Source organism: Daphnia carinata, chromosome 1, assembly GCF_022539665.2.
Source record: "Daphnia carinata strain CSIRO-1 chromosome 1, CSIRO_AGI_Dcar_HiC_V3, whole genome shotgun sequence".
Taxonomy (NCBI): Eukaryota; Metazoa; Arthropoda; class Branchiopoda; order Diplostraca; family Daphniidae; genus Daphnia; species Daphnia carinata.
In genome coordinates this window covers 1,015,031-1,039,988 of record NC_081331.1, presented here as the reverse complement: position 1 = coordinate 1,039,988, position 24,958 = coordinate 1,015,031, and the positions used below count along the sequence as shown (strand labels likewise).

At 42.7% G+C, this 24,958-nt stretch overlaps 2 protein-coding genes across 2 annotated transcripts in view; one reads left to right on the top strand and one right to left on the bottom strand.

Annotated features, from left to right (window-relative positions):
• LOC130692099 (tectonin beta-propeller repeat-containing protein 2-like) overlaps window positions 1-24,958 on the top strand; it is an 80,572-nt gene that overhangs the window by 44,598 nt on the left and 11,016 nt on the right. The window lies entirely within an intron of this gene.
• Window positions 306-24,744, bottom strand: LOC130692121 (syntaxin-binding protein 5-like). The gene is made up of 22 exons (XM_057515194.2): window positions 23,459-24,744; window positions 21,171-21,268; window positions 13,575-13,956; window positions 13,296-13,483; window positions 12,090-12,224; window positions 9,790-9,853; window positions 8,307-8,520; window positions 8,092-8,164; window positions 7,832-7,986; window positions 7,170-7,744; window positions 6,981-7,079; window positions 6,730-6,875; window positions 6,430-6,634; window positions 5,405-6,140; window positions 2,004-2,120; window positions 1,810-1,932; window positions 1,391-1,735; window positions 1,188-1,296; window positions 1,022-1,108; window positions 852-947; window positions 656-780; window positions 306-574 (listed from the first exon to the last, which is right to left on the bottom strand). Exons 1-22 carry the CDS (start codon window positions 23,603-23,605, stop codon window positions 312-314), a joined length of 4,482 nt encoding a protein of 1,493 aa, XP_057371177.1. The 5' UTR covers window positions 23,606-24,744; the 3' UTR covers window positions 306-311.

Genomic DNA, 24,958 nt, shown 5'->3' with positions numbered 1-24,958 from the left:
GTCTCGTGGATTAGACGATGTCGCATTTCATTTTAGTTTTGCTTTGTTCCTAAATAGAATTCAAAATGATTCGAATTTCCCAACAAACAAACAACAACAACAACAAAAAAAAAAAAACTGGCGAAGAAAGTTTAGAAAGCGAAAGAGGTAGAGAGAAAGAGATAAGAACAAAGAAAAAACATCTGATTCCGGTAGGGCGATGTGCGATGGAGATGTCCGCTTCTGTGACTTGTCTTTACATTTCCTCCCATTTGGCCTACGCTTTCCTTTCTTCATTTACGTCTTCTTTAGTTGTGTGTTTTAAAAAAAAATTACAGTTGATACCATTTGCGTTCGCGACAACGAACCATCAACTGGTGGGCCGCATTCGAGAAATTTTCAGCCTCATTGGCCATCCGTTGAGTGCGATCTTCCAGCATGCCCAGCTTATCGCCACGTTCATTAAGCGCCAGGCGTGTCTTTTGCACTTCGGCTGCTACGCTACCAGCCTTGTAAGTCAAATTCTCCAGGTTGGCTGCAGGTCCAGGGATGTGACGAGCAACACCCCGGCCAGCTTTGCCCGTCGATTCACCGACTTTTTAGAATTTCAAAAAAAAAAAAAAGAATTAAATTTAAAACAGGACATGTTAAGATTTGATGACAACACGTGACATACACAGTTCTTCTCGATCCAAAGGACGGACACCTCCACCGAAGAGGCCTTTAAAAAATCCTTCTTTGGGTGGTTCGGGCATTTCACATGGCATAAACAATTCGCCCATTAAATCACCCAATGTTGACCTTCAAAATTGGGGGAAAAGCTTTCAAATTGGAAACGTTTCAAATAAATTTGAATGCGAAATAAAAATTACGCAAATGCCGAAGAGATGGTGAATTTCTCAATTTCAGAAGGAGAACATAAGTACATGCCGTGACCGTGTGATGAAAAGCGGAAGTTTCTTGCGATTCTGTTCGTTTGAAAGAGAAAAAAAAAACTGATCAGTGCAATGCAATTTGAAATCAAATGTAAAGTGTGACGCACTTGTCGGAATCTTCATTGACGGACAACTGTTGCTGCGCCCAAATGCTTAACATGGGATCCACCAAATTCTGCCGACTCGTTTGGAAGCTAAACACAAATTGAAATGAACATAAAAAAAAAACAAACAAAAAAAAAACATTAAATTAAAATCATCAATGGCGGGTACCTTAGTTCGACCAATGGGGTAAACTCGACATCCATAAGCGGTCGAAGACTGGGCAAACTGAATACTTGGATATGGCCGTTGGATAAGAAGGTGGCCAAACAAGGGCCATCTAAAAAAGAAAAATTTAAAGAAAAATAAATGAATAAAGAATAGAATAGAAAAAAAAAAAAATTAAAAAAAAAAAATAAAATAAAAGGGAAAACCTTTCAGACTGACGACGTTGGCGGTGACGGCGAATGTGCTTTCGGCCGGCGCCAAATTGACGCGATAAAGACAAGTTTGCGACGGTAGGGAAACAACGCGAGCTTGTTTCTCCGAGACCATCACCGTGTACTGGTCATCGCTGGATGAAAGAGCGTCGCCCCCAACGCCGCCAGCAGCGCCGGAAAGCGGCATAGGCATGCCGGAACGAGTGGGCGTTCGTGACCGCTGATCGCGAGCCTCTTTGGTCTCGTCCCGCCACGGTTCGCTCGGGTTAGAGATGAGGCTGCCCGATGGCTCAATGAACGCGACGCACAGCATAGAACCTTTCACTCGGAAGATGCTCCCTATTTTTTTGTTTTTAATTAATATGTCACATCATTTGCATTTTTTTTTTGGGGGGGGGGGGGGGGGGATTTACCACTAGGCGAAACCATAACCGGTTGAGTAAGGCGAGGTTCTCCCGGTGCGGCCAAATTGATCACGATCACCAAAACGGAACCCTGGCTGGTGCCGACCCACAAGGACGCCGAAACGGCCGTGTCTGTTTTAAAGCCAATTAGATTCCAATGTGAATTTCAAATTTCAATGTGTTAAATTATGAGGTGGTCAAACCTAGTTTGCGTGCCAACGTATCAGCAAAGGTGAGAGTCGTGACGGCCTCGTTGGTTTGATTCTCCAAACTGGAAGTGCTGGAGCTCCTTGAACGCGTGAACGCCATGTCCGATTTGTCTAAAATCAAACCGCAAATTCGTGATATTTCTGGTACGTCAAACAGCGAAGAAAAGAAGGTCGAAGAAGACGAAAAGTTCGAAGTGAAGAAATAGAAAGACAGAAAAAGATAGAAAAGAGAAAGAAACGTCGTTGGTTTACACAGCAATCAAACAGTGGTTGCAAAACATTTGTTGATTAAAAAAAATCCAAAAAAAAACAAAAAAAAAACGTCACATTTTGTTTTCATTTTTCACACACAAAAGCCAACATGGTCCAGGAAGACAAATAACCGAAACCAGGAAATAATAGAAATTAAAAAAAAATAATAATAATTTAAGAAAGAAGGACGAGCCAAGAACAATGTCAACATGCAGCAAAGCTTCTGTGATGTGTGCGTCAAAGGTTTTAATTGAGAATTTGCGCGTGCCAGATTATTTTGATGCATGGATTTCTAAAGTATTTCCAGGAGACAGGCAAAAAAAAAAAAAAAAAAAAAAAACACTTTTCAGCGATAGTCATATGTTAAATTCGTTTTTTTTCCAACTAGATATCGATATGCTCTATTCACTACCCACGCAAACTGGCGCTCATTTCCATCCTGTACTTTCTTTGCATCAACGAGTAAAAGGAAAGATGAAGCAAGATGAATTTAGAAAAAAAAAAAAAGAATGAAAAAAAAAGGAAAGATGCTAATAGCCCAAATAGCAAAAGAAACGATCAAAAATAGGCTAATATGAAAAAAGAAAACTGAGCCGCAATAGCCAGAAACATCCGAATCATTTGAAGAAGAATGATAAAAAAAAAAAAGATATAAATCAATGTCGTCTCATTCGAGTCAAACGGATCCAAACGGAAATAGAAGAAAGAAGAAGCGGAAAAAATGAAATACATCCTAAATCTGAGATGAAAAACCCCAACACAAAAATTGGGGTATCACCATTTGATGGCCACATTCTCCTTGCCATAAAACGTTCAACAAAAAAAAAAGGGCCGTCCTCGTGAAAATGTTCACGATATTATTTGCTACACGACACGCAGTTTGAGGCAGTAGCGTCACCTATTGGTTGGATTCAAATCGATTTGTCTTACGTATACTTTGTTTTTCTCTTTCTCTCTTGAAAAGTCATAGGCATAACAAGTTTCTGTACAACGATTTGAAATGTACCTTATTATCGTTTAAGATAAATCGAAAACGATTATTTTTTTTTTAAAGAGAGACTGTCCTGTTAAATCCTGCCTGAAAATTCGAAATGTACGATCCTAAATGGATAGGTACATGCATTCTGTGGAGGTAGAAGGGGTGGGGGGAAGGTGGACGGGGGGGGGGCCAATACGTGCAGCGGTTAAACGTGGAGGTGGGGTCACGAACGTTCATCACCGACAACGTGTGACTGCAAATTGAATTTTTTTTTTTTTTTTCCTCTCACATGGAAAGGAAAGTGATGTATCGAGCTGGTGTAATCACAAGGGGTAGGGGGGGAAGCTGAAAACGACGATAGAAGTAAACAGGCCACAAAAAAAAAAAGAAAAATTGAAAAGATCTTTTTTTTTTTCGTTTTGGTTTTTTAAAAGGGTTCGAAAATGTTGGTGGCAATGAAATTGAAGCACTCCAGAAGATAGAGAGAGCTATTTTTTGTTTGTTTTTTTGTTTTGGTGAATGAGTGAGAGAGAAATGCAAAAGAGAGAGAAAGAGAGAGAGAGAGAGAGAGAGAGAAAAGTAATGTTGAGTGTGATGATATTACTGGTGTAACAACTCAATTTGAAAAAAAAAAAAAAAAAAAAATTTAAAATGTTGTTTTTATAAAGATAATTAAAAGGAGCAAAACATGTTGTTCCTGTTTTTAAGTTAAACGATAAAATAAAACAAACTATAAGAAAAAAAAAAAAAAATGTGATGAATTTTTAAAATAAAAATTGCCAAAAAAAGAAAAAGAAGATATGTTGGTTTTGTTAGTGTTTCAATGACGAAAGTAGATCAAAGAGAAATAGAGAAAATGTTCAAGAGAAATTGTTTTTGTTTTTTTTTTCTTTAAAATGAAAAAAAAATAAAATAAAAATAAAAAAAAATAAAAGAATTTTGCTTTATGTCAAACAAGTTGTGTGTGTTTGTTTATGCGGTGTGCCAGGTGACGTTAGTACCAAAACTGGTGTAGGCCGATTGGTGTCGGTGATGGAGTAGGAGCAGGCTGCGGCGTGCGGCCGGCAGCGCTGGCTGTTGCGCTGGCTCGTCCCTGCCGTGATCCAGCATTTTGCCGTTGTTGTGTCCGCAGTAATGATCCACTGATTCAGACCCCGAGTGAAAGTGAGGAGGAGCGCCAGAGTTTAAGCTAGCCACCCCGGCCTCCTCCTCTTTAGCGTTAGCCGGGCAAGAGGAATTGAAGGCCAACGTCCGCACCAAGCGATCGCGGTAGCGATGATGCGAGCCAGTACCTTGAGACTTGGACCGGCGAACGCATTCGGGTCGGGTGCTCCGGCCCGTTCCGCCGCTCCCTCCTCCGCCACCGCTCGCCGCTCCAACGCCAGAGGACGACGAAGGACCACCACCGCCACCAGGGTTGCCGCTACCGGTCGCATCGCCGCCACCACTTCGATGAGACAGGCCCGACGAGCCTTCGAGTCCGGCTCGACTGCCCCGCGAGATCCCCGCCGTCGAAGTCGGAGAAGTGCACGATCCGTTCCGACTCTATTAAATAGCCACCGGTTTTTTTTTTTTTTTTTTTTTCCAAAATCTTCTTTTTCCTTTTTTCATTAAAACCTTATCCATTTTTGCCCTATGTATGTTTCCCTTTCACAACTACCTACTTAACGACCTACGGTAGCGCAATGATTCAAAAACACGCACGCACGTACAATAAGAGATAGCGGGGCAAAAAAAAGGAGGGGCGGGGCGATTCACTAAGAAAAATGTCAGCTAATTTAAATTCTAAATAAATGACGTCACAAGCGGATTATTATTATTATTTTTTTTTAACCATCACCCCCTTTAAAAAAAAAATTTAAAAAAATAAGAAGAAGAAGCCGGAAGCCAAATCACCACGGTTAGTTTGTGTGTACGAGAAACAAAAAGCGGACACTATGTAAGTGTGTTGTTGTTGTTGTTGTTGTTGTTGTTGTTGTTGTTTTGTTTGTTTGTTTTGTTTGTTTTTTTTAAAAAGGGAGGGGCTAAAGTAGTGGATCCTGATTACCGGTAGAGGGAAAGATGAGAGACATATTAAAAAAAAAAAAAACTCGTGTGTCTTTTGTTTTTTTTTTATGAGGAATTGCAGTGAGGAGGAGGAGGAGGAGGAGGAGGAGGAGCTTACTAAATTTCCTGACGAGGTTATCCAAAAATCCCGTGTGGCAGGAATCGTCGGCCGCGTCGAAGCGCAGATCGAGGACGTGCATTTGCGCGGGCGGTGCGACGGCCGTCGAATCTGAATCGCTCGAATACCACGTCCGCTTCCATCCGCAATCGCGATGGCCGCCCGTCTTCTGGTGCGTGGCCGCGGCGCTCAGCGATTTCTTGAGCCGGCGCGGAGGTCGGATTGGAACGCCGTCCGCATCGAAGAGCGGAACGTCTTGATTGGCGGCTTTGGCAGCGGATGCCGTATCGACCGGCTCGGCCGCAACGGCCGGCAAGAGCGGAAGCGCTGCATTGCAGCTGGCCGGCTCAGGGAAATGGAAAGCCGCTTGCTCTTCCTGCGGCGAGACGGGCTTCGAATCGGGTAAATGAGGTGACGTCAGTCCGCCGGCAGCGGACGCCGTTGCAGCTCCGGTGCTGGCCCCCGATCCTCGGCGGCTGACGGGCGCGAACAGATCGCGCAATTTCGTGTCCGCCTTCGACAATTGCTTCTTCAAATTGAAGTTCTTCTTCTTGCGGACTCGAGCGCCGCCGCCGCCGCCATTTTCCGTTTTGAAACCTTCCTCCTCCGTCGTCAGCGCCGCTTCCGGCTGATTGTGTTCGTCGTCGGCGGCTTCAGCGGCGCGATCCACTTCCGTTTCCAGACAGTCGCTCTTGACAGTGTCTACTTCATCGACGCTGTGCTCCACAACTTCGTTCTAATCAGGGGCGGGGCCAATGTGTTTTTGGTGTCACTCTGATTAATTGTCACCCCATACGCCGACGCCCTTCTTCCTCTCTGTCCCACACCCAAACCCCACCCCACCCCCCGGCTATCCTCTCAGCTGGACTCACAACAAGCTTCAAATCTAATTACAACGTCAAGACGAGTTGTTTCTACGCTTCGTCGCAAGACGTCCTTGACAACATTTCCTTATCTTTTCTTCATTTTGTTTTTTTTTTTTTTTTTTTTCTTTTTTAAAGACTTATTTTCATTTGTTATCTTACCTGATCGCAAGACGGTGAACGGATCGAATTATCGTCCAATTCTCCGGTACGGCTATTAACGCCATCTGTTGGCCGCTTGGGCGACCGCGGAAGTCGCGTGTAAGGATCGGCCGAGCTGTAAAGGTCCACAGAGGCCATACTCAGAAGAACCGATTTTTGAATGATGTCGATGAGGACCAATCCGCCATCATTGCCGTAGGCCATCCTAGATAGGGGAAACCACAAAAAAAAAAAAATGAAATGCAAAAAATCGATTTTGCAGTTTGAATTAGAAGGAGCAATTAAAAATTTTGTGCATACAGGCCGTAAGCCGAGTTGACAGATAGGGCCGTTATCGATCCCGGCGCCTCTCCATCCATCCAAGAGCTGAGACAGACCAAATCGACTTGGAAGCCGGCCGGGCGACGGTAAACGCCTCCTCTGACACTCAATGGATTCGGTTGCTCCTGAAATAATACAAAAAAAAAAAAATGAATAAATAGATAAAAAAAATAAACACATATGCAAATGATTTGTAAAATAAATCAGAAGTGAATTATGTTTGGACGGACTTTTCTAAGACAAAATTCCAAGTTGGCCGCTCCTGGACCGAACGAAGGTGAACCCTGAGTGTCTTCCGCATTTTCAAAAAACAGCGGCACTCCCAGAACCTCAAAGAAAAATAAGAAAAACGATGAAATGAGTTATAAAAAAAAAAAAAAAAAAAAAAAAAAAGATAAAGAGGAGCGTTGATGACTTACGATTGTTTCTTGGCTAACCTCTTGGCGTCTGAACTTGAAGAGGATGACGTGGCCGGAAGCTCCGGCTATAGCCAGCAGCCTGTTTTCCGGGCACATGGCTAATTGCTTAATGGCCAAATGCTGTTTTCCAGGTTCGGAGCCGGCCACAACTCCAGTGGCAACCTCGCCGTCCGGTCGTAGCGTCTTGGTCCGCGACTTTTCAAAGACTTTGCTCGTCTTGAGTCGATAGAGGACCTGAAGAGTTAGCGAGGACGTGTCCCAGAACTTGACCGTTCCGTCGACGTGTCTAGTGACAATCATTTCCGCGTAGCTCGGGGCCAAAGATCCCCACTGGCCACCGCTGATGGGCCACTCGCGCTTACTGAAGCCCGTGTGGCCCTGGGCGCCGACCGAGTACAAAGCCGGAATCAGATCGCCCGGACAATCAGCGAGGTAGAGGCAGCAGGTCACGGCCGATTCGTGGATATCCATCGGGTAGGGATTCTCGAAACAAGGGAAGCCCGGAGTCAATAAGTCAACGATGACTAGATCGTTTTGAAGCAGGACGATTATGGCGTGCGGATCCTGTTCCTCTGCTGATTTTTAGAAAAGAAAGAGAAATATGAAACGATACTCGGATGGATTTCAATGAAGGAGGAGGGGAAGGGCAAAGGAAAACTGACCACTGGTCCACGGAGTGTCACAAAGGGCAACAAAGTCGACGACGTTGTGCTCCATCTCCAAGACGGTTGTGTTGCGACCGTGAACGACAGTGATGCTGGCCGACCGACCGGGCCGATCTTGGGGTAAACCGCCGGAAAAGATGACGAACGGATCCCTGGACGAATTTAAAAAAAAAAAAAATGAATCAAAAACATTTTTTGAATAATAAACAACAAATTTGCATAAAGTAAAAAAAAAAATCAAATTTTTTTTTTTTTACCCGCTCGATGATGATTTCCATTCGACCTTTTGGATGGCTTTGCATTCTGGTTTGCCTTCTCGACCTCCTTTTGCTAAAAAACAAAAAAAAAAAAAAAAAACAAAAAAAAAAATAGGCAAAAATTCCATGAAACCGGAGAAGTGCAAGAAAAACAAAAAGGGCGTCGCCATTTTGTGTAGCAGAATGTTGGAAAAAAAAAACAAACAAAAACATACCGTGAGGGTAGGAGACGGAGACGGGAGCCGGCCTGGGTCCAGCTCTTGCGTTCCACGTATAGAGCGATCCGTCCACGTGAGCGCTGATCAACTGCTTGCCGTCCGAGAGCCACGAAACGGAACGAAGCGGTTCGCCGGCCAGGAAACGGGCGTCGGCCGCCTTGGTCCGAAGGTCCCACAGCACCACAAGGCCGGACTCGAATCCCATCAGCAACTGCGGTTTCCATAATCAAACGTACCAAAAAAAAAAAAAAAAAAAAAAAACCAAACAAAACAAATGATTAACACCAGCAGAAAGAAATAGGCGAAGCGAGAAATGTCTTCTTTTTTTTTTTTTGCAATGAAAATCGATTATGTTTGATCTATCATCATCTCGTGACTGATTACATGCTAGACGATCCACTTACACAGTGCGGAATCTTTAAGGACTGGCCAAAAAAAAAAGAAAAGAAAAGAATTGGATGACAATGACTTCTCCCGCTTCCGACCGGTGTGCGGCTATTGGAAAGCCTCTCTTTGGCGAATAGAACTCCTTTTCTTTTTTTTTTTTTTTTTTTTTCTCCCGAGATTAATGAGCTTCTCCCTTCCCCCCCTCTTCTCTCTTTTTCGTGAGTAGACAACAACAAGGCGATACAAAAGAAGGTCACGATAGGCTCACAAAGAATGGCAGTCGGAATTATGTAACGATGGATCAACGCAGTTGTATAGGCCAATCGATACCGAGAGACCAACACAGAGATGGTGGAACAATCCGCTGCGTGAACAATAGCCATTATGCACGCCATTCTTTTTTTTTTTATCCAGGATTTTGGCGAATTTTTTAACCAAAAAAAAAAAACAAAACAAAACATGGGTGTCATAAAAATAACTTGGCTACCCCCCCCCCCCCACCCAGTTCCTCTTTTGTCAACGTTTTCCGGCTTTCTGATTTCAAACATTTTTCAAACGAGAGAGTCGATGACGTCAAAGATGTGCACAAAAATTAGAACCAAAATACTTCAAAAGAATCTGTGATTCCCGCTTTTACTCTTTTTTTTTTGTATGGAAAGTTGATGGATTCGGACAAGCGGCGACGTCTTCTCCGAACGGAGCTTTTCGTATGGCAGGGTTCTTTCGGTGCAAATAAAATACGAACTCAACGCATCATCGTTTTTTTTTTTTGAAAAATAAAGTAGGCCCCCCGCCCCCCCCTTCGATGCCCTTTAAAAAAAATAGAACGCGCATCAAATCGGAAAGAAGCGAAACGAATCAATTGCACGGATGACAAAGTTCAATTGAAAACAGGGGGGGATCGCAAAATGCGGAATTGAAACAAATTGCGTAGAAGCAAAAAAAAAAAAAAAAAAAAATGACAGACGACAACCGTCTTTTGTTTCTTCCTCTTTTGCGTCAAAAAAAAAAAAAATGTAAATGTCCACACACACACACACACACACAGAGGTTCATAAATGTCACAAAAATCAAAATTGGATCAAAACTTTACCTTGCTGGGATCTGTAGGACAATCGCTGAGGTGAATGACGGGTCCCGGATGCGTTTTGCACGATCTAACGGACAAGGACACAAAAAATAAAAACCAGACACAAACAATCGAATTAGTGGCAAGGATGAAAGAGCTTGAAAACAAAAGAAAAGCCTACGAAAAGTTTCAAGTGAGAGAAAAAACCCAATTGGATACAGGGAATGAGTTAATCAAGTTCAGCCCCCCATCCCTGGTCCGCCTATAGTTTTGTTTTATTTATTTGTTTTGTTTTTTTTCTCTCTCTCTCTCTCTCTCCGTAGTCGATCCAATTAAAGACCGACTGGATGTCTGTGTTGCTGTCCAGCAAATAGAAATCGTTCGTAATGAAATGAGAATAAAAAGAGAGAACGATGCCAAGGCCAGGTGTTTGGCGAGAATCGCAGTTTCTTGTCCGTGGTCGGCCGGCGCTGGACGTGGCAAATGGACTCTGAGGATTGATGACCAAGGGTCTTAAGAGGATCCTAAGATTGGATTGCAAAAGAATCCCACAAGCCTCAAATGGATCTCTATTCTCTCCCCCCCACCCTTTTTTTTTTTTTTCTTTCCTTCGTTGACGTGACTGTTCCAAAGCCCAACTGGAAAAGAAAACAAAAAAAGACTTGGGTTGGCACAGAGCTCCGTCGGCCGCCCCAATCTCCCAAGAGTCACTCCGGGAGGTGGTGGAACGTGAAAAAAAAAAAAAAAGAATGTTGACTCGATCCATTAGCGAAGATCGATCATTATTCATCGACACGATGGCGTGCGTTGGCTGCTGGCACTGATCCGGGCCAGCTCCAAAGTCTAACACCAGCTCCCTACAGACCCTTGCCGCCATTTATTGCCGTTAGAGTTTGCTCGCAACGTCGTAACAAGTCAATACAATATTAATAAAAATAGCCTCCTCCATTACCCCCCCCCCCCCCTCTCCTTATATTTAAAAGAAAATAAAACTGCGAATGAATGATGGCCATCTTCCGTGTCTTTCTTTTTTTTTTGGTACAACACCTTTCGTAAAGAAAGACGCTGAAATGAATTATAATATAAAAGAACGTCAAGTTCTTTCGTCGCATTTGAAAAGACAATGCAGACAACGCCAGATGAAGACGAACACAATTGACATGTCAAATCTCAATCATCGAGAAAAAAAAAAAAAAAAAAAATGGCCCCATTGGCGCATCGTCCGACTTTCGATCGGACGCCGCACTAGCGCATTGGCGGGCAAAAGAATAATGCGAAACACACACACACACACACACACACAAAAAGATGAGACATTCGTTCGATGTGCACACATCAAAGAGGTGAGAACTCACGACATCGTCCACGTACGGCCCATTGAAAGTGTTGGCCAATAAAATCTAACGACGAGACCGGGTGTTTTCTTTTCCCAAATAATCAAATAAAACAGTAGGACGATAAAATCCGAATAGAAAAAAACAAAAAAAACTTGATCAAGACGATGATATTAAAAGGAGAATACGATCCAGCTGATGTTGGCCAAAAAAAAAAAACCACATCGTCAGACTCTCTCTTCTTCTTCTTTCTCCCATTTTTAAGATATTACGATGTAAAAAAAAAAAAAAAAAATAAAAAAGAAAAGTTACTTTCGCTTTAACTAAAGCGGCTCCGCGAGTTCTCCAGGAGCTGGCACAGCCATGGCGGCTGGGAAGGAAAGGAAGGGGGGCTAACCGGGGGAAAAAAAAAAAAAAAATCAATAAGGCGAATCTATTGAGGTGATGGTAGTGGCTGTGCCGCCCACCCACCCTTCGTTCCTTTTACCGTCATGGCTGCCATCGTGGCGACGGGCCGACTCCCGCAAAAAAAAAAAAAAAAAAAAAAAAAAATAGGGAACCCTCGATGTTCATTGCCCGTAGTTTTAACAGTACACAAGGGCATGAGAGAGAGAGAGAGAGCGTTGCAGCCGGGCCAAAACAAAAAAACGTGAATCGACCCTTGATGGGCGTTTTTGTTTTGTTTTTAAACAGTCATCCACTGGCCATCTCAATCAACTTAAGCCGGGTAAAAAAAAAAAAAAAAAAAATATCCTTTGCCTTGTTATCGTGAGCTGTGCGTTCCAATCTGTTTGATGTGCATTAGAACGGACGGGAAAAAAAAACAAAAAAAAAAACTGTACAACACAGTGACAACCATTCCCGTCGCTTTCACGGAGCGCCACTCAAGATGATTGGGCGTGACACACAACAACAACACGTCATCTTTGATGGTATTCCAAAACAGCGTTCAATCAGGTAAAATTAAAAAAAAAAAAAGGGATCACTTACAATTCAATGGCCTTGTTCCAGTTGATGACATAACCCGACAAACTGAAGCTCTCGATGTTGACGATGTGGACGTTGCCGCGCTCGGTGCCGACGTAGAGCCACTTGCTCTGGAACGGCAGGTGGAAGCAGGTAATCCTAAAAGACGAGAACAACACACAAGAAGAGACATTTGAGCTGGTTGGCCAAATCGATCGGGTTCGCTGCGTACGAAACGTGTGTTATTCTTTACATTGCACGCGTCAACGAAACGAAGGGCAAAACGACATCCGGTTCTTGAATCGATCACGCCACGTGTCGATTACGCCAATTAAAGAAAAGAGAAGTTCCACTATCGAATGAGCTTTGGTTGGCCTTTTTCTTGAAATCTTTTTGAACCCGTTAGCCAATCACAGTCAGTGGTGATGCGCGGGGTTGGCTTTTTCAAAGTGGGGTTGCGGGTAAAAACAACGTGAACATCAAAGGACCCAAGACGACGTGAAAAAAAAAAGAAAAAGGTCGGCGGGATTCACGTTCTCCGCATCAGCTTTTCAGGAAAAAAAAAAAAATAAAAATAATGCAAGGGGATTTCAAAGAGCCCAATCATCAACTGTGGCACATTACTCTCCTCTCGCGCGTCCAATTTGCATTCCCCATCGCTTAACTTCTTTTCTCTTCGTCCTTTTTTTTTTGTTGTTGAACCATCAAACGATTTTCTTGCGTCAGTAAAGGCAGCCCCCTTCCCCCCCTCCACAAAAAAAAAAAAAGAATAAAATTCAGCAAGAAATATTTTCTATGTTGAACTGTAATTCGTTGGATCAATAACGGGACGGGTATGGAAAGGAACGGCAGTTGGAAGTGACGGTAGTGACGCAATCGTTTTTAACCCGCGTCTTTTTTTTTTTTTTTTTTAAATCCAAAACATTTGTCACAAAATTTCAATTGTGTTCTATTCCTAACAACACCACTCCCTTTTCTCTTTTTTTTTTTTTTCATTTATCCGTTACGTTCATCAATGATCGTACGCCGCCCACTTTGTGTGTGTCTTCACGATCCAAAGTCACGCAACGCGCGATGTGACGTCAACAAGTCCGCAGGGGGGGGGGAGGGAAAGGAATGCCGTGCGTGTATATGTCATCGGTTTCGATTGCGTCACGAATTGAATAGCGGTCCGGGATCGGGAAAAAAAAAAAAAAAATGGAGAACATTTTTCTAATTGAGGGCGCGTACCTTTCACGTTGGAATTTTAAAGTGTGGACGATATCCGGCCGCTTCTGACGGATGTTCCACAAGTGGAGACTGTCGTCAGACGTGGCTGACACTAGAGCACCTTCATTGATGAGAAACTGCAGTTGGATGACGGCCGGACCTATCGTAGAAAATCCTCCGTGTGAAGGATGATGACCTCCGCCGGAAGCCTTTATTAAATTTTTTTTTTTTTAAAGCAAATTCAAATGGAAATATGAAACGATAGCCGGAAAAAAAAAAAAAAAAAAAAATGATTCATACGTGATTGGATGGAATGTTGCCCGCCTGGCCGGACGGCATTGAACTGCCGGAGGTAACGTGCCCACCTGTGGCCCCTGCAGCGCCCACCGCTGAGGAAGAAGAGCCACCGCCAGCAGCAGACGACGACGTATTGGAGTCTCTGGCTGCACCTGCCCCCGAACCGCCACTGTGATGATTGATTCCGGCACTTCCGGATGCTAATCCGGCGTTGCTTCCTCTGCCGGGCCCTCCTCCTGGAACTTCCGTAACGCCGCTGGCTCCAACGTTGACCGATGCGGCCGCCGCCCCTGTGACATCACCGCCCCTAGTGCCGCTTCCGGCCGCAGACGGATCAGGAACCGGATCGTGACGGACCTGAACACTCACACCGGGCCTGCCGAGTCTACAAAACAACGACAATGTAAACGCGTAAATACATCAGATTTAATAATATCGATAGAAACAAAATGGCGGCAGGCGCACAATTTTCAAATCTAATTGAAGATGTTGAAGACTCGTCTTCACGTCATTTTCTTTGGCTGTGTTGAATCATAACGAGCTGTGCACAAGTGCAATGGAAAAGACGAGGGACTTGAGTTGGCCACTCACGACATTTCAATGCAATCTGTTCTATTACTTCCCTCCCCCCAGTTTTTTTTTTTTTTTTTTTTTTTGTCGAAAAGAATCATTATGAAATCAAAAAGCCGGAATAACGAGATGGAAACTAGCGTAGTTAAACTCGCCCATTCAAATTGCGTTGCACTTCAATATCTTTTTTTTTTTTTTTTTTTAAACTTCAAACCGCTTCCATCTTGTCTGGCTATTTCTAAACGAAAAAAAAAAAAAAAAAAAAAAAATGTCCAAATAAGAAAAACCTTAAAAACTTAAATAAATTGGAAAGCAGGGTAAGGACAAGTCGCCAAAAAATGATGATTGATCACACAAAAAAAAAAAAGAAGATGCGCACGTGAAAACCCTCTTTTATCATTGGTTTGCTCGTTTAGGATTTTGAAGCCCGTCTGTCTATTCCAGAGCGACTGGAATAACGCGCAAATGCCGCGACGTGATAATGCGATTGCTTGATCAACGAGCCGTGAAACCTCCGAAAAACAAACAAAAACAAAAAAACAAGAAGAGATTTTCTCTCAACGCTCTGCTTTTCGAATTGAGTTGGCCTAACTTTTTATAGATAACACTCGAGAAATGGTGTCCAGCCCTTTGCCTTTTGTAGACCTCAAACAAATCCGATTTGGCCACATTTGATTCGCCTATTTCCAAGCCAAAATAAAAATCAATGAAAAGCAAGTCGATGTTGTTGGCGCCCAGTTTGCAGCATTTTTTTTTTTTTTTTTTAGGGAGGAGCCAGTCGTCGACGTTAGATTACGCTAATGGATCAATATCGATCTTTTTTCTTTTTTTTTTAAAGCAGTAGCTGTGCATATACATATATATGCAGTGGGCCTATTGTCTATGCTATTTCTCTACGTAATAACGTTCTGCCGGTGCCCCTGTTATACACGTAATCCTTCCCGTTGTTCTTCCATTTTAATATACATAAGATCCCCGCATGTGGATTATGGTGCGCATCTAGACACAGTGTCATTTGCGAACGGATGCATCTTCTTTTTGGGCTTTGATGATTCACGATTTCCTTTCCCTCCCCGTTTTTTTTTTTGTTTTTTTTTTCTTTATGACGACTTGTCTACAAAGGCCACGAAGGCTACGTCTTATTGAAGAGGATTTTTTTTTTTTTGATCCAATTAACTTGTTGTACAATATATATATATATATCTATATATTGTTGTATACACCGCATGTCGTCCCTCTTCATCAACTTGGCAATGATGGTCTCCGTAGCGAAACCTCTGACAACAAGGAGGACAACAAACAAGAATAAGCTACCCCCCCCCCCCCCCCCCCCGAAAAGAAAAATCGGGTTGCAATCATCATGGGCCACAGACTCGATGATGGGATCCGGTTACATGAGAGTGGCTCTGGCGAGTGAGCGCAAAACTATAGGCAATCGATGCACACCGTAACAACTACCTCCCATGCCAAAGAGTACGACATCAAAAGCCTCCCCCCCCCCCCCAAAAAAAAAAAAAAAATATATATATATATATATTCTTGTCTTATTGTGTGTGTATGCCTGTCTGTTAGATAAACATTGTCACATCCCCCCCCCCCCTCCCCATCCACATTCCCCCGCCAATTGGAAGACGAAGTATTGGAACGCGGGGAAACGAAAAGAGGAGATTCCAACACACACTGTGTGTCGTTTCTGGGGTATATTTGTCAACAATCCGATGCCTTCATTTGATTGGATTTTCTTCTTGAGGAAACGAGATTAGCAACGCCTCTTCGTGTAAAGTGTTTACCAATCAAACAACTGCAACCCAACACGTTTACAAATTCACAACACTGGAACCCGCTGCTGCGCCAAAAACAAACAAAAAACAAACAAAATGCCTAACTGTACAGGACTAAGTTTATCTCGTTAAACCCAAGAACTCAAAATAAAAAAATAAATAAATAAATAAATAAAAACTTTTTTCTTTTGAGCGCCGAGTAAAACTGTCGTTTCCATCAGCACGATACGTCCGCACGGGGCGCAAAGTATTGATTAGTGCAGGCAACCGTGGCGACGTGTGCGTACACCGCCCCTCCCGAAAGTTGTTGCCCTTCAATCTCCTGTGCTCAAAAGCCTTTCTCACGTCATAATACATCGGCCGAGATAAACCAGAGGCGTGTGCAAGTTTGCACCGCACAAAAACTGAGCTACGAACAAACGCGAAAAAAAAATAAAATAAAATAAAATAAATAAAGGAGGAGAATCGCTGCTGGCCAAAGGAAGAGAGAGGGACGGTGGCGCTTGGGATTAGTGCGGTCAAGAGACAACGAAGATATTGTGATCGGTGACAACGGGGCGGGCCAACGAAACGGACACACTCTGATCGCTGGCCAGCGGGAGGGGGTTTGGTGAGTGGGTTGGACGGAATAGACAGAAAGCACACAAGACGACGCGTCAAAAGATAATGGAAAGACGGACGCAGGGACAGTCGTTATGGCCATCCAGGGAAAAGAAGAGTCAACGTGTCTTCTTTCTGCTGCTGTCCTTCTTCGAAAATAAAGACGAGAAAAAAAAAAAAAAAAAAAAAAAAAAAAAGAAGCGACGTCGGCCTAATCGATACAAATCTTGTGTTTCTTTTATTTTGGCATTTTTGTTTCTTTTCATTCCCATCACGGGAGTTGATCCAGCGGGCGAAGAGAGTTCCGTGACACCCTCCAACTCCGTTTGGAATATTTATTCGCAACATTCAGCAGAATACTAAACGACTATGGTCGATCGATTCGTGACCGCTTAGTAAACAAGACACTGACACGCATAGGCAGCGGGACTCCTAGATGACAACAGGAGCGGATAAAATATGCAATAATCCCCGCCACTTAAAACAAAAAAAAAAAAAAAAAAAAAGAGAAACGTCTCCATTCCGTTGCAAACATCATCCGCAAAAACACATTTCTTGACGGGTCTTGTTGATCAAACTCAACCCAAAAAATCAAATAAAATAAAGAGAATATATATATATTTATTTTCCCTCCATATCCGGAGCTACGGGGAAAAGAAAAAACACACACACATAAAGATCCGAATGTTTAAGAGTTAAGAGCCGCTGTTGGTCGTGGCGCTAGAGGACGGTGGACGTGCGAGCAGCCAAAGATTTAGCGGAGGCGGTAATAAACTGTGTGCGGAATATGTGTAGGAATAAAAATAAAATAAAAAAGGAATGACTGCGCGAATCGAAAAAGAAAAGACGAGTAATAAAAACGCATTGGAAAAAAAAAAAAAAAAAAAAAAAAAAAGTAACATCCTGATGGATGATGAAGCGCAGCCAAGCAGAAGAATGGAGAGTGCACGCCCACTACCAAAGTACAACCCGTCTATCCTTTTTACTAACTGTTGTATATGCCAACTGTTCAAGAACAAACAAAAAAAAACTCCTGGCAATAAAGAAAAAAAAAAAAATAAGAAATCCGGAATGCGGAATTTTTTTTTTTTTTTTATTCCATGGCAAATGGATCGTCCCTTCAACTGCCAAGTAAAAAAAAAAAAAAAAAAGAAACAAGCGAATAGCCAACAATAACAAGAAGGGGAATGATAGACAAACAACCTGTGCCGGCAACTACTTAATATATCGCAACCCAATTTATTTGAGAAATGCGTCTTTTGCGTTCTTCGTCGTTGAGATGTATATGAAGGATCGTTTGCTCGTAACAATAAAGAAAAAAAAAAAAAAATCAACGACGTAATAACAACAACAAAAAAAGTTTGCGGACAGAGAGGCTACTTAAAAAGAGAGGATCTTAATCAAAAACATTTTTCTTTTCTCCCGTCTGATACGCTCCCGCATCTCTCCCGGTGATAGTCAACCAGCTCGTCAAGTTTCACAAAAAAAAAAAATAAATAAAAAATAAATAATAATAAAATAAAATCCTAACTCAAAAACTTTCAGTTGCCCAGGGATATCAACAGCAAATAAGGGACGCATTTAAAACCGAAAAAATATTCAAAGTATCCAACAAATGTTCGTCGTGTCGTTTGCTCCTCGTTCACAATCCCTTTGCAATTGACGTCCGTAGTAAACGGGAAAAAAAAAAGAAAAAAAAGGAAGGGGAATAAGTTACGAGATTGAGAGATAAAGCACTAAACACAGCTCCAGGAATTATTGACGTCTGCAAGCCGTCAAAGACAAAAGCGTTTGTTCTTGTACTGCTCCCGCGGCTCACGCAAATCCATAATGCACGTCTACTACGCACCGAGCGTGTCACTCAGTCTCCCTTTGCGTTTCCCCCGTGATGCCTGTCTGTGTATACGCCATAAATGCAAACCGTCCTTCATAATAGCCATTCTTTTTCTTTTCTTTTTTTTTTTCATACGTATATATTTCCGTTCTCCTCTTGTTTCTCATCTAATTTCTTTTTTTGTGCGGCCTTCAGCGCGACGGCACGCGCTCCTTGATATACTCGCGATGGAGTATACTAATGTAAAAAAAACTAGGAGCTCCTCCTTTAATCGATCGACATCCTGCCGCTGCAAAAGAGGAATATGCTATACTTGTGCTAAACAAAAGGAAAGGAAAAAGAAGAACATCGTTTCAACTTGACTAGGTTGCTTTTCTTTCACACGGCGGCGTGACAATAGCGCAAACAAACGCACGTAGGCTCTTGTCTCACGACACGGGAGGAAACACACATCGAAAAACATCCACTCGGACATTCGAGTACCCCAACTCGACACACAAAAAAGATCGTCATAAAACGATGGAAATAAATTTGTATTTATTATTTTTTTTTTTAATCCAGTCCCCTCCCCCCCCCCCCCCCCTGAAAAAAAAAAAAATGAAATTTACAAACGACACGCATAAATAAAACCAAGCGCATTGATAATCGCTAGGTTTCGCATTATGCACAGCAAAACGAGGAAAAAAAAACAAACAAAAAAAACTGTGTGCATCTGTATGGCAAAAGCGGCTTACTGTCGTAATAGATCCCCATCTGCTGCCAAGAAAAACTTTTAGCCGATCTACGCCCGAGCTTCTTTTCACTATTGACAAAGCCTCCCTGATAGACCTGATGCCTATATAAAAAGCCGGGCCAGCTGTATAGCAAAAAACGGGCTTTGCTTTCGGGAACCAATTACACACGCAAGCACAAAAACTTCTAGGAACCCCCACGTTTTTTTTTTATTTGGCCTTACTTTATGTATATATATATATTTCTCTTTTCTTCAAGAGCCAATAAAGCTCAACGTATCCACTTCTGACAAAAAAAAAAAAAAAATTAGAAATCAAACAGAACGGTGGGGTACGATGAAAAATAAATAAATAAATAAATAAGAAATTCAATTGGTTTAAGTTTATCCACTTGATATCGTTCAAGTGGTGAGTTGTGCTGCACGCGAAGAGCAATTGTAAAAGAAAACAAAAGGGCATAGCCATTCGTAATCAAGAAAAAAAAAAAATAAATAATTCAAGTTAAAGTCTAGAGAAATTAGCAAAGCGGAATGGCATTAACGAGAGGCCGCTACCGGGCCCGGATAGATGTCGGGAGGAAAGATCTGTAGAGTAAAAAAAAAAAAAAAAAAAAAAAAAAGAGGTGAGTCGGGAGAGCAAACTGCTTTTTTTTTTCCTCTCTTTTTGGCTGGCGTGAGGAGAGAGTTATCGACCCGAGGGGTTTTCGTACCGCCGAACTTCCTTACCAAAAAGAAAACGGAAAAGGGGGGAAAGCTGAAAGTCCTCGTTTATATTCGTCTACACACAACTGCGTGTGTGTGTGCTTCTTTGGGTTGCCCTTATAGGATCGATCAGGCAACTTGTCGCATTATACACACACACACACACAGAGAGAGAGACACAAAGAGCCGTCGCCGAACATCGAAGAAAGACGGAAGACGATAGGACTTTCAACTCTAGCCACCAGTTCTTGTCAAAAAGAGCCAGCAGCACACACACACACACGACAAAAGATCGACCACGTATCGATCGAGTTTCTATAGTCTCCCAATGTACACAGCTGATGTCTCTCGGCCAGCCAGAGCTCGGCTTTTTTTTGAAAAAGATATGCAACAGGCCAACAAAAACCAGATCGCTCAACGAGCCCCCACCAACAAGATGAAGGGGGGGCCATTCTTTGACGCTCGTGCTCGTGTCTCCTCTTTCAAATCGAGATGGCAAACCCCAACAACAACAAAAAAACGGGGGGTGATGCAAGAAAAAACTACGATTCGCTAATCTGACGCCGATGGACGTGCTCTTGAATAAAAAAATAAAAAGATGTTTTCTATTTGATAGAAGGCAAAGGCGATCGGTCTCGTTAATACCATCAAGAAATAAGAAAAGATGGAGGGGGCAATAGAACGTGATGGATAGGCTCGTCGAAGAAGAGCAAAAAAAAAAAAAAAAAGAAAGGGTGTGGGGAGGGACGGACGAGAGTTGACGTGATCCTGATCAAATCAAGACATGGATACTTCCCGTCTGTCTCTCTCTCTCTCTCTAGGATTCCGGAAAACTTGCTAGACACGTCTTAGACCAGAGTCACATACGCGCAGATAAATACAAACACAAAAGAAAAACGGGGCGACGGGCTGATTCGACAAGAAAACTCAATCGATGAGCAAAGAAAAAATAAAATAAAAAAAGAACAAATATATCTTCGAAAAGCTTTGATTTTCAATGAAAAAAACAAACAAACAAAACTAGCCAACACTTGCGCTGGATCTTTATATCAAAGGAGGAAGGAAAAGAAAGAATCTTGACCAATGACGTAAAGCCCCCAACTTTTTTTCTTTTTTTTTTTTTTTCCTATTATCCCAACAGATAGAAAGTAGGAGCTTAAATTCATAGGTAATCAATGAATCTTCGTTGGCTAGAGTATCTAAACGAGAAAACGCACAGACAAGAGAAATCCCTGCCGCGAACGGTGGATTTCAAGATTTCCTACTTCCTTCATTTGTTTTCGGCCTCATACGTTAGATGCACACACACACACACACACACACACACACACACAAAACAGTTGGTGACCAATGAACAATAAATAAAATGAACAAAGACTTACATTCGAATAGCGCCGGATTTGGTTCCAATAGCCACCAGCCGTTGAATAGGATCGTAAGCCAAGGCGGTTGGTTGATGCGGGAAGCCATGACGGGCCGTCTGCGAATAATGTTTGTATACACCATAAATTAGACAAGAGATGTATATATGTGAGTGTGTGTAAAGGAGGAGAAAAAGAAAAAGGAAAAAAGAAAAACAAATAAGAAACATTGTCAACAACAACACCATAGAGAACGCCCAACAAGCGCATGTGACATGGTGAACGCGCAGAAATCAATAAGGATCGCTGGCAGGCGGAGGAGAAGAAGTACGGAAGGTTATGATTCGGGAATAAAAAAAAGCCTGCGGGATGAAAAGAAGACCATCGCCTAGGTTTCTTTCGTTTTTTTTTTTTCTTCTTCCATTTCTGTGTGTGTGTGTGTGTGTACCTTCATCGTGCATCGTTAGACACCGTTAGTAGATACAGAAATGTTTTCATTTTTCACAAACAAAAAGAAGAAAAAGCACGATCAACTCAGACGCCAGTACGTTCCGACACGTACAACGTCAGTCCCCATTATTTAAAACACGTCGCTTATTTTGCTATAATTGAAACTGAGATCCATTTTATTCTGCCATTGTTTCAAAAGGTTTTCTTTTTGCGCCCATTTCGAGCAAGTCCAACGATATCTGTTGACGTGTTAGGGATTTATGGCGTCGATCGACTACATTTTCGAAGCGAAAATCGCCGAACAAGGGCCGGCCGAAAGCTTTTTCTTATTGACTTCGATCCTATAAGTTACACTGCGCGGTTTTGGAGGGCCTAAACAAGAAGTACGACCAGTTTTCAACGACTTTCTCCCTTCGTGTATAGCGAAAATGACTTGAGAGAATTATGTAGACCGGATACGATTCTCATTTCCGCTTTAAAACAAAAAAAAAAAATGAAAAATGAGGTCAAACACGACATTTAAAAAAATGTGGAAACAACTTGATTTGTTGCACGGACATTTTCCCAGCCGCCAAAAGCTCTTAACCTTTTCCAATTGATTGTATAAAAACAAACAAAAGCAATTGACCTGACTGCCGTCAATTGGTTACGTCGACTACCGTTCCGAACCGCCCTCCTTGAATTCCCGACGCTCCCACCCTCTTTCTGCCACTCGTCAAACAACCGGATGATTCAATCGATTCCTTGCCTCGAACCATTTTCCATCCAGCAAACATTTCCTTGTTTTGGTTTTGAACCACCGACCACCTTAAACCTTCCCTTTTCAGTTAAGTCCTCTGGATTTCAAATGAGAAACGTTTAATCCGCCAACTGTCATTAAGCCAAAGTTGAACAATTGATTTTTTTTAAAAGCAAATCGATTGCAAGACTTGCGGCAGAGTCGCCATGATCCTTCGTTTGTGGCATCACGCGATGGCGTGCTGAATAAAAATGCGAGCGGACCAAGGAAGCGTTTGCTGGTAATTTCCGATTGTGCGACGGGCGAGGGAATCCCCTCCCGCACTACGCCGCTTAAACTCTGCGGATAAGTTGCGCGTAAAAAAATCCCTCGGATCGACAGCTTTTTGACGTGCATGAAACCAACAACAACAAAAAAAAAATTGATTCGTTTGTTTTCGTCTAAATCCTGCGCCAAATTGTGGTGAACGGAGAACACACACACACACAAAAAGGAACCGGAAAGAACGGGCTAATTTCTACGTGAAGGCAACCAAACAAAAGAAAAATGAGGGGGAAAAGAGAAAAATTGTACGAACGAATGAGTGCGAGATGAAGATAGAAACGGACATGAGAAATCTTTTTTTTTTTTTCTACTTTATGGAGAGGGATGTGACTTGACTTTCTCCACGGCTAGTCTTTCATCGATTATTCAGCCTTCCGGCGCCAACTGATCTCACACTTGGGATGGGCCGAAGAGAAGAAAAAAAAAAAACAAAAAAAGAAAAAACGGCATCAGATCGAAGGAGCTAGACAGAGAAAGAGATGGGCCGTCAAGCTTGGCCTGGATGAATCGTTTCAATCATGGTTCAAGTCGATCGTTCCTTACTTCTTTTTGAAAAAAAGCCAAACTTTGAAGCGAAGTTTTCCGTGGCCAGAACAGGAGGGATCGTAACGTTATGAGGAGAAATAGAAAATGAAAAAAAAAAAAAAAAAAAAAAAAAATCCTGCTTCCGGGTGACAGGCGAGTTGGCAATGACAGTAACAAATAACGACAGCGACAAAGGCTTGAGTGAAAGTGATTTAAAATATTAAAAAATGTGCAAGAGATAAAAGATTTTTTTTGAAGACACACAACTCACCCTGGCTAGTTGACAGTGTTCCGTTTTCAGAGTTTCGACCAGTTCGGGCTGCTCGGATTTGGTCGGCTGGCTGACGGACTGCCGGAAGTTGTCCAGTACTCCTTTGAAGGTAAACCTCTTCATGGCGGCGCCGTGTTGGAAAAACATCCAGCTGACGCGCGATTTGGATGACCGCAGATTTGGTCGATCCAATCCGCCTCGACTGATTTCGACGTCTCTTTGCTTCCTCTTTTGTGTGTGTGTTTTCCCCACCCGTTCGTTCTTTTCTTTTCTTTTTTCTTCTCGTCCAATTCTTTTTCCTGTTTTCAGGACCAGTTTCGTATTGCGGAATCTCTGGGCAGTGTAGACTTTGTTGGATCCGTGCGGATACTTGACGGCTGGGCTTAAAGCTTTGGTTGGTTGCCGTTTTCTTGGATGAAATCTTTTCACGCCGATTCTCAAGAAACCGCAAACGGAAAACCGAAGTGTTGATAAACCTTTCCCTCCTTCTATTTTTCCTCCTTTTGCTGCTGCCACGATAGCAAGACGAATGACAGCACTGGTCGTCGACAACAGTAAAATACCCCACAATAAAAAGAGTGAAATTACAGTAAGGATGAACGGCCCCGACCACAACCACACTTTCACTTTCACTCGAAGTTGCCGTGCGTGATAAAAGGCCTGCACAGTGGCTGAACCAGCTTTACGAAATGAGGGATGCCCCTATGTTTGTTCTGCAGTGCTGCGAATATGCAAACACACACACACACACACAGGCAACCGTTCAGGGCATTCGTGGATGAAGTATTGACAGCAGGAAGTTAGCTGCCCAAAATCAGAGCAAGAAAAAGAACTTCCCCCTCCAGAGTTCACATAGGACAAACCACCCAGGGAGGGGAAGCGAAATGGGCCAGGCTGAATGTGGTCGCTGGGTCCAAGCTGAGAAGCTGTAGCTGGCAGTAGAGCAGAAATCTACTGTTGATTTCTAGCTACACAGTCATTGGTTAATGTTTGTTCGAACGAAGCCAAAACACAAGTGTAAGCAATATTCGCCATCACTGCTTTCGTGCAGTGAGGGTTTATCGTAGGTTACTTTTTCTTGCTCGATTCCTCGTGGCAAGAGAGCTAAGTCTTGGTCCAATAAGATAAGGAGAAGCTCGACACCTTTTCGCACGAAGCTTCAGCTCTGCGTCACCACTCTGATCACGCAAAATAGACACGACGCCCTTCTTCTATCTTTCCTAAACGACAACTACGGTCCTATGTGAATTCATCCGTGTGTTGTGTGCAATGGGGGTGGGACGTCTCCGGAAGAAGGCCTGTTCGTCTGCTTTGCGCATGACAGTTTAAGCAAAAGATGTGAACCATTGTCGCTAGGTGGTGTGCTTCAAGTTTCTTTTTTAAACAGACAATCCTATCAAAAACAACGAAAGAAGAAAAAAGAATTCGATATCATCTAAAAGACTACAAAAGACAAATAAGAAAGGAGGAAGACTTACCTGAGCGAAAAGAATCAATGCT